The following is a 13,125-nucleotide window of genomic DNA, read 5'->3' as shown; positions in this document are numbered from 1 at the left end:
ATATAATAAATACAAAATTAAACACGTCGTTTCCGTCCGATTTGAGCGACAAAATACATCGCACATCATAAGATTCTGGACGCCGGACCGTTGAGATGTTATTACTCCTATTATTAAATCTACATTTTACACGGGTAACCGGTATTTTATTTGAGATTCACAATGTCGCACAAGCTGCGGCGTTGCATTAGCGTAAATATTTATCCATAATAAAGCCGTGTAATAATACCAGGAGTACGTAACGATAATGTTATCGTTTTTTTATAATTTTTAAACTGACGAAAGTAAACGTGATGTACTGAGCGTAATTAATTTGCCATGTTATACGAGTTTGTAAGACGGAGAAAACACATGCAGGTGTTGTGTAATCTTAAAAGATCAATAAAAAAAAATATATATATAATATATATATTATCATCAAATTTTAAAATATTTTATTATTTGTAAGTCTTGCAAATAAATTGTTGAATTATTATAGATTAAGTTGTTTTTCTTTTTATTCAATTTTATACGTAATACCTATAATCTATATGTATTATATGAATCGAGTATTCTCCATAACATGTACCTATTAACTTTTTTAGTATTTTTTAAAATACTACTTATTGTATATGGTGGTATTGAGGTATTGTACTTTTTATTTACATTTTCTATAATTATAATATTTTCTCGATTATGATATTTTGGTACTAGATTAGGTTACGATTACTGTAAAAATCTATTAAGATGTTGAATTATTTATTATTTTGAAATTGTTAGAAAGTAAAATTTGAAATGTTGTAAAAGAATGTATTTACCTATAATGAATCAAAATAGTATAATCTATTAATTATTTATTTTTTTAAAATTATGATATATGTTATTAATAATAATGATATTTATTATATTATAGGTAATGCACGTTTTTATGAATCGTAGTTGCATAGAATAAGTAACTTAAAAATTTAATCATCGTCCATCGATTTTACCTAGGTTCACAGTCCAAAAATATTCACGATAATATTCGGTACTGTTATCATCTACTGAACACGTAATGGACACATTCGTAACAAATGAAAATTGTGTGTTATATTTTAATACCTATATAATTTTGAAATTAAACGCTTTCCTATTATGTTTATAAATCAGATACCTAAGTAATATTAGACATGTATGTACAAATAAATAATAGTACATACTTTTTTGATAATGCTGTTGTATTTAAGTTAACAATTTTATTAAAAATTTACATAATATGCACCTCCGTTCGATCAGCATTATTATGCATGGGAATTAGATTTCAAACTTTGCCAAAACACTATTTGCATAATAAATTGGTATATGTTTAACATAAAATCAATTTTATTAAATTATACGTATTAATATGATATAATAATCAAGATATTTCGATTTTATTGAAATAAAATACATTATATAATAATCGAATGATACCTATCTCGTTTGTTTTGAAAACAATGAATTCTTGGTCTCGAAACGTATATAATTCTTTTGAATAAAAATTATCTAGAATGGTGTCCAGATTGATGAGCAAATCGACATATTACCTCGATTGTGAAAATAATCGAAAATGTTTAAATTAAATTTTAACGCATCGAATGTTTCTAATGTTACAATGACAATTATGATACACACATTTTACAATACTTGTAAAATAAAAATATTTATGTTGAATCAAAACAGTATAATCTATTAATTATTGTTTTTTTTTTTTATTATAATGTATATTATGTTATTAATAATATTGATATTTATTATATTATAGGTAATGCACGTTTTTATGAATCGTAGTTGCATAGAATAAGTAACTTAAAAATTTAATCATCGTCCATCGATTTTACCTAGGATCACAGTCAACAAAAGTTCACGATGATATTCGATACTGTTATTATCTACTAAACACGTAATGGACACATTCGTAACAAATGATAATTGTGTTTTATATACCAATATAATTTTGAAATTATACGCGTTCCTATTATGTTGATTAATTAAATACCCAAGTAATATTAGACATGTATATATTTTATAACACAATTCGTATGTAATTTATTAATTTCATGTACAGCTAAATATTATGTACATACTTTTTTGATAATGTTGTTGTATTTAAGTTAACAATTTTATTAAAAATGTACATTATATGCACCTCCGTTCGATCAGCATTATTATGCATGGTAATAAGATTTCATATATTGCCACAACACTATTTGTATAATTAATTAGTAAGTTTAATTTAATATCAATAAATTGAAATAGATTTATAATTATTTTTTTATTAAATTATACATTTTACAATCGTGTAAAAATAATAGTGAATATATGACTAGACAGCTCATTTTTACCAGCAGTTCATATCGCTTGCTACTGGTACTCTATAAATCGATATGGAATAAAATAAACATATTTTTATATTGTATTTATATAGTGGATCTCAACTCAGTTCGTATGGTCGGCTGATACCAACGGTATCATTTTCGTTTGATTTTTGTTATAAAATTTTGTGTTGGCCGTGAGTACGGCCGTTTTAGTAGTGCGCCGCACGGTTAAGGTAAGCCGTATTTGGTCTTTACTTAATTCGATAACTGAACTGACATTCGGCCAAGAAATCTGGAAGTGTGGTAATCCGGCGCCTAGTGGCCGTTTTCAACGAAAAAATTTCGTTGAACCCAGGTTTTCACTATATTTCGCTTGGAGAGACATAATGTAGAAGTGTTGTAGGCATTTTGCCACCAGGTGCGAGACGGCCACACTTCTATAGTTTCGTTTGCCCGCAAAATAATGGTTATGTTAAACCGGGCGCGTTCGTCGGTGTTCCGTAGTTTCAAACTTCACAAGTCCAAGTCTGGCGGTCCTAAAAAGGACAGTATTGATTACACGTTTGAAACGTGTATATTCGCCGGGTCAAGCACATCCTATGCCGCTGACTACCGCACTGGTGCGGGATGGTCGGTGATATCGACGGCAACACTGACTAGATCTGTCGCCCGGTATCATTATTATTCACGTTGGTGGTCGTCGATGGATCGCTTGTTTGCTCAGTTGATCGTTTTCGTCGGTTGCGACAGTCTTCGTGTATAGTCCGTAGTGATTCTCCGTGTTTCCTTGAGTGGTTAGGTCCGAACGTCTGAGAGGTCGACGATTGAATGTGTCGTGGCCGGCCGATGTACCGGTATTTATACCCGTCTGCCGACCTTTCCGAGGTTTTCATTGGTTCAGGTAGACCGTTATGACGCGTGATCTTAACACAGTTCGTGTGGCCGCCTGGTACCAACGGTGTCGTTTTTGCTCAGTTTTTTGTTATAAAATTTTGTGTTGGCCGTGAGAACGGCCGTTTTAAGTGTGCCGGTCTTCTGGCGGCACGTGTTCAATAATATCTGTTCACATCCTTCACCCATTTCTCAATGTTTTCTCGTTTCTCTAAGTTTCGTCGGCGTTTTTCTTCTTCTTTTGCCGTGTCCACCGCTCGCACCGAGCTAAGTCCGGAACTAGGTACTGCTTTTCCCGGCATTGCATGCATTTCTTCTTGCTTCCGCGGCCGCTTTTTTTTGCTCGTCGTACTTGCCCGGGCGATCCATGGTGATGGACTGATGATCGTTCGTGTTTCATTGAGTCTTATATACATTTTCCCTGTAAGAATCCGAGTATTTGATAGGCCCATCCTACTGGCCAATCAACGCATCGGATTCTCACTGGAGAAATGTATATAAGACGCAACAAAACACGAACGATCAACAGTTCATCACCAATAGTTGCTACCTGCAGACATGGAGGACAAAAAAAATACAGAAGATCCATCGATGGACGTATTAATTGAATATTATGTACTTTGCTACATAATAAAATGGATGGAAGCCAGAAAAAGAAAAAGAAAAAATAATGACTAATTGATACGGGAGAAATCCCGATATCCTAAAACGGCCGTTCTCACGGCCACCACATAATTTTAAAATAAAAAAACTAAGCGAAAATGATACCTTTGATATCAAGCGCCATACGAGCGGTGTTAAGATAACGCGTCATTACGGTCTGCGTTACTACGGAGACACTTGGCTTGGTAGTATTGTCGCACTTCGGTGACGTTTCAAAATTAATTATAGCCTATAATAAGTTTTCAACTCCATTGACCTGGTAAAAAGTATCATTCATGAATGATTAAGAACAAAATATAAATAACGAGGTAGTCCCTATGTAACCTGATATAACATTGACGACTAGCGACTACGTATTTGATGAAATACGTCGCGCGCATGCGTGTGCGGCCATACAGGTCAATGCCGACATGTCGATGACTTATCGGTAGTAGCGTAATGACGTGGGCGATTTGGGTGTCGTATTCTATTATGACATTTTAAATTTCAAACACTCATAAAAATTTTTTTCTGAATCTAGTAGAGTTTTTTTTACAAATATTTGAAGAAAATTTTATGGAGAATCTTGTACCAAATTTTCAAAACTTAGTTATAAAAGAAAAAATTTTTACGATTTTCCAACCATAGAATTACTTGCAAATCTTTGAAATTTTGATATATTTCGTATAAATTCGAACTTTATGCGCTCATAAAAAAAAAATTGTGACTAACGATTTCGGATTTTTTTTTTATCACTTTAAGAACAACTTATAAGAAACCTTGTATTAAATTTTCAAGATTTTCTGGTCAGCCAAAAAATTTTTATTTAAAAAAAAAAAAACTTAGAAAAATTGAAAATTTCAATTGTCTATAAATTATTCAAAAAAATTCAACAATCTTTGAAAATTTAACTGTGTATGGAAAACACTAATATAAACATTTAGTGAAAATTTCAAGTAGTTACATCGATTAGTTTTTGAGTTTTAGCAAAATAAAAAATTCGATTTTGACGAAAACTTGTTTTGCGTAAAAATTCCCGTTTTTCCGTCATTATTTTTTTGTTTTTCTCGATTTTTTTGAAAACTGTTGGAAAATGTTTACTTTTTACCTCTAAAATGCACCAAGGATTTTTCTTTATTTTTTTTTTTTTTTGAATGTACTGGATATCATAATTTTAAACTGAAATTTTATATCAAAAACATCACTTACAGTTAAAAATTGAAGCAATTATCTCACTTTATTTATTGTATAAAATACAATACATTAAAAAAATACATCATTGTATAATCAATAATTTTATTGTTATGCTCAAAATGTAAAAAAAATATTTTAGGATTTATTTTAAACTACAGAAGTAATGTTTTAATTATTTAATATTGCGCGGAGCACAGTAAAACTCCTTGCATCCTTGTTGCTTTTCTTATGAATATTAGTGAAATACTACTATCACATCTTTATACTATAATATTGGTTATATTATAAAAAAAATTATGTTTTTTTCCCATTTAGTTCTCAGAAAGATGGAAGATTCAAAATGTTAATTACAACTGTAGGTTCAAAAATAAATCCATTGATATTTTTTTTACTAGATGGTAATCAAGTATTGTAATTTGTAGAAATGTTTTAAAGTTTTGACTTTGATCATTTTATATTAGCTTATGTAACGATCGAAATTGTAATTCCTACCTATTAATAATTATAAACCATTATGCGATAACGCTCTCCGTCCCACGGTCCCCTCAGCCCCCGCTCATAGGCAACACCGAGTTCTATACACACACACACTATCACGTATACCTAGTACCCGTGTTCGGATGACCGGCCGACACTGAATAATAATAACACCTCATTAACGACATAATATAATAATATAAAAGTGTAAAGTACACCGGCCAAACATATTTTACCAAATTACGCAACCAAAATTATATAACGCCGTTCGGTGGATAACTCGCCCGAACACGGCCACCTCTAACGCACTTCTTGCCCTTCGCTTCAACGAACAGCAGCATGGCCGAGTAGAAAAAGGTAAAATCGCCGAGGGCGTTTTTAGGACGACACTCCATGGCATTTACAAAAATGGTAATGTAATTTTATTATTTTATTTACATACACCCACACCTTGGCCGGTGATTTACTATTATTATTATTATATACCTATTACTTATTATTCTATACGCCGGTAACCTATCATCGGAGCCGTGCTTGAATTGACGTACGGTCCAATTTCATGTTAATATTATCTATCATTTGTTTGTATTTGTTTTGTTCGGTGACCTTCAGTTGCGGCTAAGTTTTTATGCCGTATGGCTTTTCTTGGCCATAAATTAAAATTTTATTATCTAGTATATTAAAAAATAAAAATCCAATCCCCATCACTATGTTTTAAGTTTTTTTTTTCCCTTTCCCAATTTATTTATTTATTTGTATAAAGAAAATCCCGCATGCTCCGATTTTCGAATCTCGGCTGTGGGTTGGCGACCTACATCAGCTTCGTCAATGTGCACTCCACGCCGAATCTGGGTATGGCCCCGTGCGAGATGTCACAGATGGCGACCTTGCCAGGATCATTTTAAGTGTATATACCATGCACTGACGATCGATCGGTCTAATATCATATTATCTAGGTATATTATCCGAATCGGCATATACGTCGTATGTTCATTGAACAATATATAATATATATATTATAGACATATTAACCCCCCCAAGCACCATGGTAGTGTAACAATACCGGCCATAGGGGGTGTATATACGTATATATACGTGTGTCTATGTTTTGCGTAGAACCAGTACTGTCTGCGTTAATTTCAGAAATGCTCCGGTAGTTAAGACAGTGTCGGGCTTTCGGCTCTCCGCCATGCTGGGATCGGAGGATGATGGTGTGTGTGTGTATCACCGTCGTTCCGGATGCCGCCGATCTAGTTCTCGGAGGTTCCATCGACATCACGAGGAGATGTTTTCGTCAATGCAGTGCAGATTTGAGCGGCAGAGCATTAGGGCTTAATTTTAAGTATATTATTTGTACGCGTTTTTGTGTGCACCTGTATATTATATGTCTCATCCTATCTATTTTGGTTCTATTGTGCAACCGCCCGTAATTGTTTCTTATCGGTCTACCGCCGTTGAACGCCAGTGATAATATTTATAATTGGGTGCGTGTCGTTCCAGTACGGCTGTGCGATCGTTCCCCGATATCTATCTTTAATTACTACAACGTTTTGCATAGTCGTTAATATTACCATATCACCTCGTCATAATTTTGTGACACTTTAATATTTTATTTTATTTTAATATAATTTCGTATATATCCAATATATTTATTACTGATTTGGCGTTATCACCGATCAGCGATTATGTCGATTTTTTCTCACCTGATATCTTTATTGTGATAAAAAACTTCTCCGTCCGCCGTATTTATTTCCGCGTTTACGTATTATTTAAATCATAACAATGATAAATCGGTATCATTGATATCTCCATATTATGTAGACCTACTGCATAATGGAAAAACATTCTGTTATATTATCTATGTAACCGTGATATGTACGGTCTGATCTCTAATCATATTCTCACGGTTGGTAGACCGAACTTTAAATACTTTATCCACGTTAGGTCCGTGCACACATTGACGTTTAGTTATAAGTTGTCCACAAGTTGTATGTAACGTGGTGACCGGAGCGCACGTATATCGCTCGCGTTATAGGATGTCGCACGTCTGTGCTTTCGTGTGTACGTTTCGTATACGTACTGTTAGGTCCTCGTTGCATTACGAGTGAAGTATAAGTTGAAGGTAGAGTATTGATTGACACTAATTAGTGTAGTGAACAATCATCTACATGTATATTTTTCTATTTTCTCTCATGGAATTTTCGTCATGATGTTGGTAACATTCGCCACCACTTCATGAATTACGTATACATTTTTCGTTTTTTTTTTCTCCGTGTAGGTTGTTTTGATTTTTACTTTTATTCTTTTATTTTAATACAAGGTCTTCGATGACAGTGTATATGTTGTTAATTCGATACGTTTTATAGATTGTTTGTCTAAGTGATTTATGAGATTACCTCGGCCAAGGGTGATATTTGAATATATTACCAAATTTTGTTAGTGTGCTTTGAGTGTCGTTCCGACGCATCGGCGATGACATCCATCCATAATATTTTATTAGTACATTTTGTTATTGAAAGCGAAGTTTTCTATCGTATCATTCTTATTATATTATTATAATATTAAATATATATTATATTACTTGTTCTATGATATTATTTTTTTTTCTATCGTGAATTACGTAATAGATGATTCACATTTAGTTGTATTCGTGTTGCGTCTAGTCAACGGTAATATCTAGTATTTTTGAAGTCACCATTTTATTTATCTTGTCTTTTGATTAACCCATAACGAATAAGCACGTTTTTTTTGTTTGAGCGATTCTTGTTATTCCTCGTTGTTGATGTACGCCGCTGGCAAGCGAGAGACTCGTCCCCCCGACCGTTTGATCGATAGTCTGTTCCCGCAAGATCAAATCAAGATGCTGCCAACTACGAACATCACGACGCCAACCCCACCATCAACTACGTCGATTTTGAGCACCACCACCACTCCTACTATGTCTGAAGTGACTTCTGGCTCTCAGGCAAAGTCCGTATCTGCGCAATCGAAAACAGACCCGAGTGTCCAATCGTTACTTCAGCAAATGATGGCTAAAATGAATACTAATCATACCCGAACGGAGGCACAGTTTGAAACCCTACATCGGAAGACGGAAGAGGGAATCAATCAATGTATTCAGCGATACCAACTAACGGATACTCGTTTGGCCAAATTAGAGGATGAGAGTGTTGTTATAAAAAATCGGGCAATCCAGCACACCACCGACCAACAGGCTACCGAGGGCCGACTCACGACATTAGAATGTGAAATTGTTCAAATGAGGAAAGAAGTAACTCGATTGTCAGATCAATACCGAGCATCGACGAACCCGGACATGTCTCAAATTCTGAAGCCCACAATTTTGTCATCTACTGCCATCCCTATCAATTCGTCTGATATGAATAACGTGTCTTCGATACCCTCTGCTATTCCTACGACCACCCTCTTGAATACCTTTGATTCACAAAGATCATCTTTTTTGGGATCTCAAGAGCGGTTTCAGGACGCTGTATCTGAATTTTCCGGGCAGATCAAAGTAATACATCCACAGAAATTTATTGGTCAGGTTGATGCCTACTTCGACAGCGTATTTGTGTCACCGGCCCAACAACTTATCTCTGTACATCGTCGTTTAGTGGGAGACGCACAAATTTGGTATGAGTCAGTAATCCCATCACCCCAATCATATGTTGAGTTTCGCCGATTATTCCTTCAGCATTTTTGGTCTTCGGCGACTCAACGCAAAGCCCGAAATGAGGTGTTTCGACCGTACCAATACACTAAACCCGATGGTCTAGCGACGCACGCCATGAAATGGATTGCTGGAGCCAAATATCTCAATCCACCAATCGAGCAACCTGATCTTGTGTCCACCATTATTCAGCACTATCCCACACCGCTTGGAATGGCCATTCGAGGTCGAGGACCCCGTGATACCAACGAACTGCTATCAGTTTTGATGGAGTTTGAAGAGTCTGCATCATTTTGTGATCGACGTCGTGAAGACAACCAATTTCGACCACCTCTCCAACCTCAAAACAATGGCAATCAGCAACCACGCTATAATGCTCCTCGTCGTGACAATTATCGTTTCCAACCACGAATGCAGGCACCGGAGAACACCGGGCCCCGCCCCGTAGCACAAGTGGATCTGTCGGGAAACGCCGAAGAGACTCGTACGTAAGTATGCCGCGTCACGAAGTCTCGCATATCCATGAACATACACCGTCCACCCAAATTGTCACAGATGGAGTCTCGTCAAAATATAAACGTCCTGAGTTGTCAATTTCTATTTATAACAAACCATTCAACGCCCTACTTGATTCAGGTGCTTCTATCTCAGCCATCTCTGAAGAGATCTTTGCATCTATTAAACGAAGCATTCCGGAAGGACAGCAATTATCAATTTTACCCGTCACGGGCGTGACCATATCCACCGCCGTAAAAGGTCGTAGTCGGAAAGTCACTACCCAAGTTCTTATACCATTCTCTGTTCTCGGTCACACCTCTGATTGTATATGTCTTGTTGTTCCTCACCTAGCGACCTCTATCATCCTAGGAGATGATTGGCTGACCCAAAACAAAGTGTGTTTAGATTACGCCGAACGGGTTGTACGTCTTCCCAGCTGGTCAATTAATATACCCTTTTCACATTCACACGATGAAGTCATTAACCGGTTAGATACTCTATTTACATTATCTATATCGCCACAAGATTATGCGATATCGATACCTGAGCATTGTATAGCTAGTGTGGAAGTGATTTCTCGACAACTCCAAACGCCAACAAACCACGACGTAATCTGTAGTGTACGGGTAGAAGACGATCTAGAATCTTTTGGCGATATAACCGAACACCTTTCATCGGTCCCTAATCTATCGTCTCACCAATTTGATCAAGTTGTTGACCTATTTCATGATTACCACCATATTTTTCGCACCCGTCCCGGGTTAAATTTGCTATACACCTGTTATTTTGACGTCAGTGAGGATATTCCTTTTAAGATTCGCCCATATCCAGTACCGTTTGCCCGCCGTCCTGCAGTTGAAAAGGAATTGGCTCGTATGTTAGAGTGGGGGGTCATCGAAAGATGTTGCTCGCCCTATAGTAATCCAATTATATGTGTTGGAAAATCTGATGGTTCTGTTCGGCTGTGTCTGGACGCCAGACGGGTGAATAAAATCATACAACCTATGCGTGACTCATCGCCCCCTCTTGACGAACTACTCGCCCGTTTTGGAGGAAAAGCAATTTTTTCTAGCATAGATTTTACGGCCGGATATTGGCAAGTTTCTCTACACCGTGACGTTAGGAAGTATACCGCGTTCGTGTACGACGGCCGAACATACCAATTTTGTGTAGTACCATTTGGTTTAAACATCTCCAATACCGCATTCCAACAGGCACTAGAATCAGTTCTCTCCAATCCAGTTGAAAACCACAATGAAGAGGGATTGGGAGATCTTCATATTTATGTCGACGATGTGTTAGTGTCTTCCAAGACATTTGACGAACACATGCGTCGCCTCCGTCTTTTATTTGAGAAAATAGCCATCTCAGGTATGTCTTTAAAATTCAGCAAATGCAAGTTTCTCCGTGATAAAATTAAATTTCTTGGACATATTATCACGCCGTCAGGCATGTCAATGGACCCATCAAAACTGTCGGCGATTCATGATTTTCCAGTTCCCCGACACAAAAAGGACCTTCAGTCGTTTATAGGTTTTTGTAACTTTTATAGGAAATTTACCGACCACCATGCTTCTTTGATCGGTCCATTAATTGCGTTACTTAAGAAAGGAGTTCCGTGGCGATTCAACGAGGTAGATCTGGCAAATTTTAATTCCGTTAAATCTGCATTTACCGAACGTTTCCTTGCCCATCCTGATTTCAAGTCCGAATTCTATTTGCAAACCGATGCCAGTCAACTTGGTCTTGGGGTGGAATTATTTCAAATTGATTCAACAAACGAGCGACAAACGATTGGATTTGCTAGTCGAACCTTAAACGCCGCGGAGAAAAACTATAGCATCACTGAATTGGAACTACTGTCTGTAGTATTTGCTTGTGAGAAATTCCGGGTGTTCATCCTGGGTTACCCGGTCAACGTACTGACTGATCATAAGGCTCTCACCTTTTTATTTCGTTGTCGACTCCGCAATGCGCGTCTCACCCGCTGGACCCTTGTGCTACAAGAATTCGACCTGAGAATCCAGTATATACCCGGTCCCAGTAACATAACTGATGCGTTGTCTCGCAATCCAGTAAATCGAGATCTAATCAGTAACCAACCCGATTCTCATGATATCTTTGCAATTACTTCCCGTAGGCTACTTTCTGAATATCAGTCTCGAATCGAATCATTTCAACATATACTACGCGAACAGCGGTTAGATTTAGGGCTTCAGAAGATAATTGACCTCCTGTCAAATCAGTCTACTGTTTTGAGTGATATTATTGAACGTTACTGTATGTATCGAGACATTTTGTTCTATCGTCGACATCCGAATTCTGATTGGTGGCTAGTATGTGTACCCCTACATCGAATTGATGAACTGATTACAAATTTCCACGTTCACTTTGGGCACGTAGGTCCGAAAAAATGTATTTTAGCCATCAGAGATGTGTGTTATTTTCGTAATTTAAGTGGAAATGTGCGTAGGGTGGTGAAAAGCTGTGATACGTGTCAACGTGCAAAATTCAGTACCGTTAGGACAGAAGGTGAAATGCAACATGTATTAGCTAATGCTCCCCTCCAGCGAGTCTGTGTTGATTTGTATGGTCCATTGCCATCTGGGTGGAATCACGTAAAGTATGTTTTCGTTGTACTAGACTGTTTTTCTCGATTTGTCCGATTATTTTCGATCAAACGATCTACTGCAGTTATAGTAACAAATCGTATGATCACCGACTATATAGAAGTCCATGGTGCTCCTCAAACCGTTGTATCAGACCACGGAGTCCAGTTTGTTAGCAATGTGTGGCAAACCCGTCTTTCTACTCTTGGTGTCTCGGTTACGACTACTAGCGTATATCATCCTCAAAGCAACCCAGTCGAAAGAGTTATGCGCGAGCTCGGTCGATTTTTTCGTACCTATTGTCATCAATCCCATACTGAGCGGCCTCGATACGTTCGGTATATTGAGTGGGTGTTGAACAACACCGTTCACGAATCGACGGGTTTCACTCCCAGCGAGATATTTTTAAAGGCTGACAGGTATAGTCCCATATACGAAGCTGTTGAATGTCCCCCGAAGCGTAGTGATGACTTAATAGTTAAGCTCACCATGGCTTCCGAAGTTCAGCGCACGAGAGCTGAGGAACGCCGGATTCGTCATGACCGCCGTGGAAAAGCCGTCAAATTCCTAGTAGGGGAAGAAGTTCTTGTCCGTACACATCGATCCTCTTCCGCCGTTGACCACCAGATTAAGAAATTTTTTATGTTGTATGAAGGACCGTATAAAGTCGTTGAAATAAAAAGCTGTAATGCATATGTCGTGGCTGATCCTGTGACGAATCAAGTCCGTGGAACTTACAATGTCGTTTTCCTTAGAAAGTATATCCATCCTAACACAGTCCAACCAAAATATCGTGATAATGGACTAGGTCCGAATCTGAACTGAT

At 37.0% G+C, this 13,125-nt stretch overlaps 1 protein-coding gene across 1 annotated transcript; it reads left to right on the top strand.

Moving 5' to 3' along the window:
• The first annotated feature begins 8,301 nt into the window (after positions 1-8,301).
• On the top strand, positions 8,302-9,932 carry LOC126555237 (uncharacterized). Its single transcript, XM_050210186.1, has one exon. The coding sequence runs from the start codon at positions 8,302-8,304 to the stop codon at positions 9,682-9,684; it is 1,383 nt and encodes a 460-aa protein (XP_050066143.1). The 3' UTR covers positions 9,685-9,932.
• Positions 9,933-13,125: the final 3,193 nt, after the last annotated feature.

This window comes from Aphis gossypii, unplaced genomic scaffold (assembly GCF_020184175.1).
Source record: "Aphis gossypii isolate Hap1 unplaced genomic scaffold, ASM2018417v2 Contig00760, whole genome shotgun sequence".
Lineage (NCBI taxonomy): Eukaryota > Metazoa > Arthropoda > Insecta > Hemiptera > Aphididae > Aphis > Aphis gossypii.
This window is presented reverse-complemented; position numbering and strand designations above follow the sequence as displayed.

Coding starts and splice junctions, on each gene's coding strand:
- LOC126555237 (XM_050210186.1), top strand. CDS start 8,302: ATGTACGCCGCTGGCAAGCGAGAGACTCGTCCCCCCGACCGTTTGATC.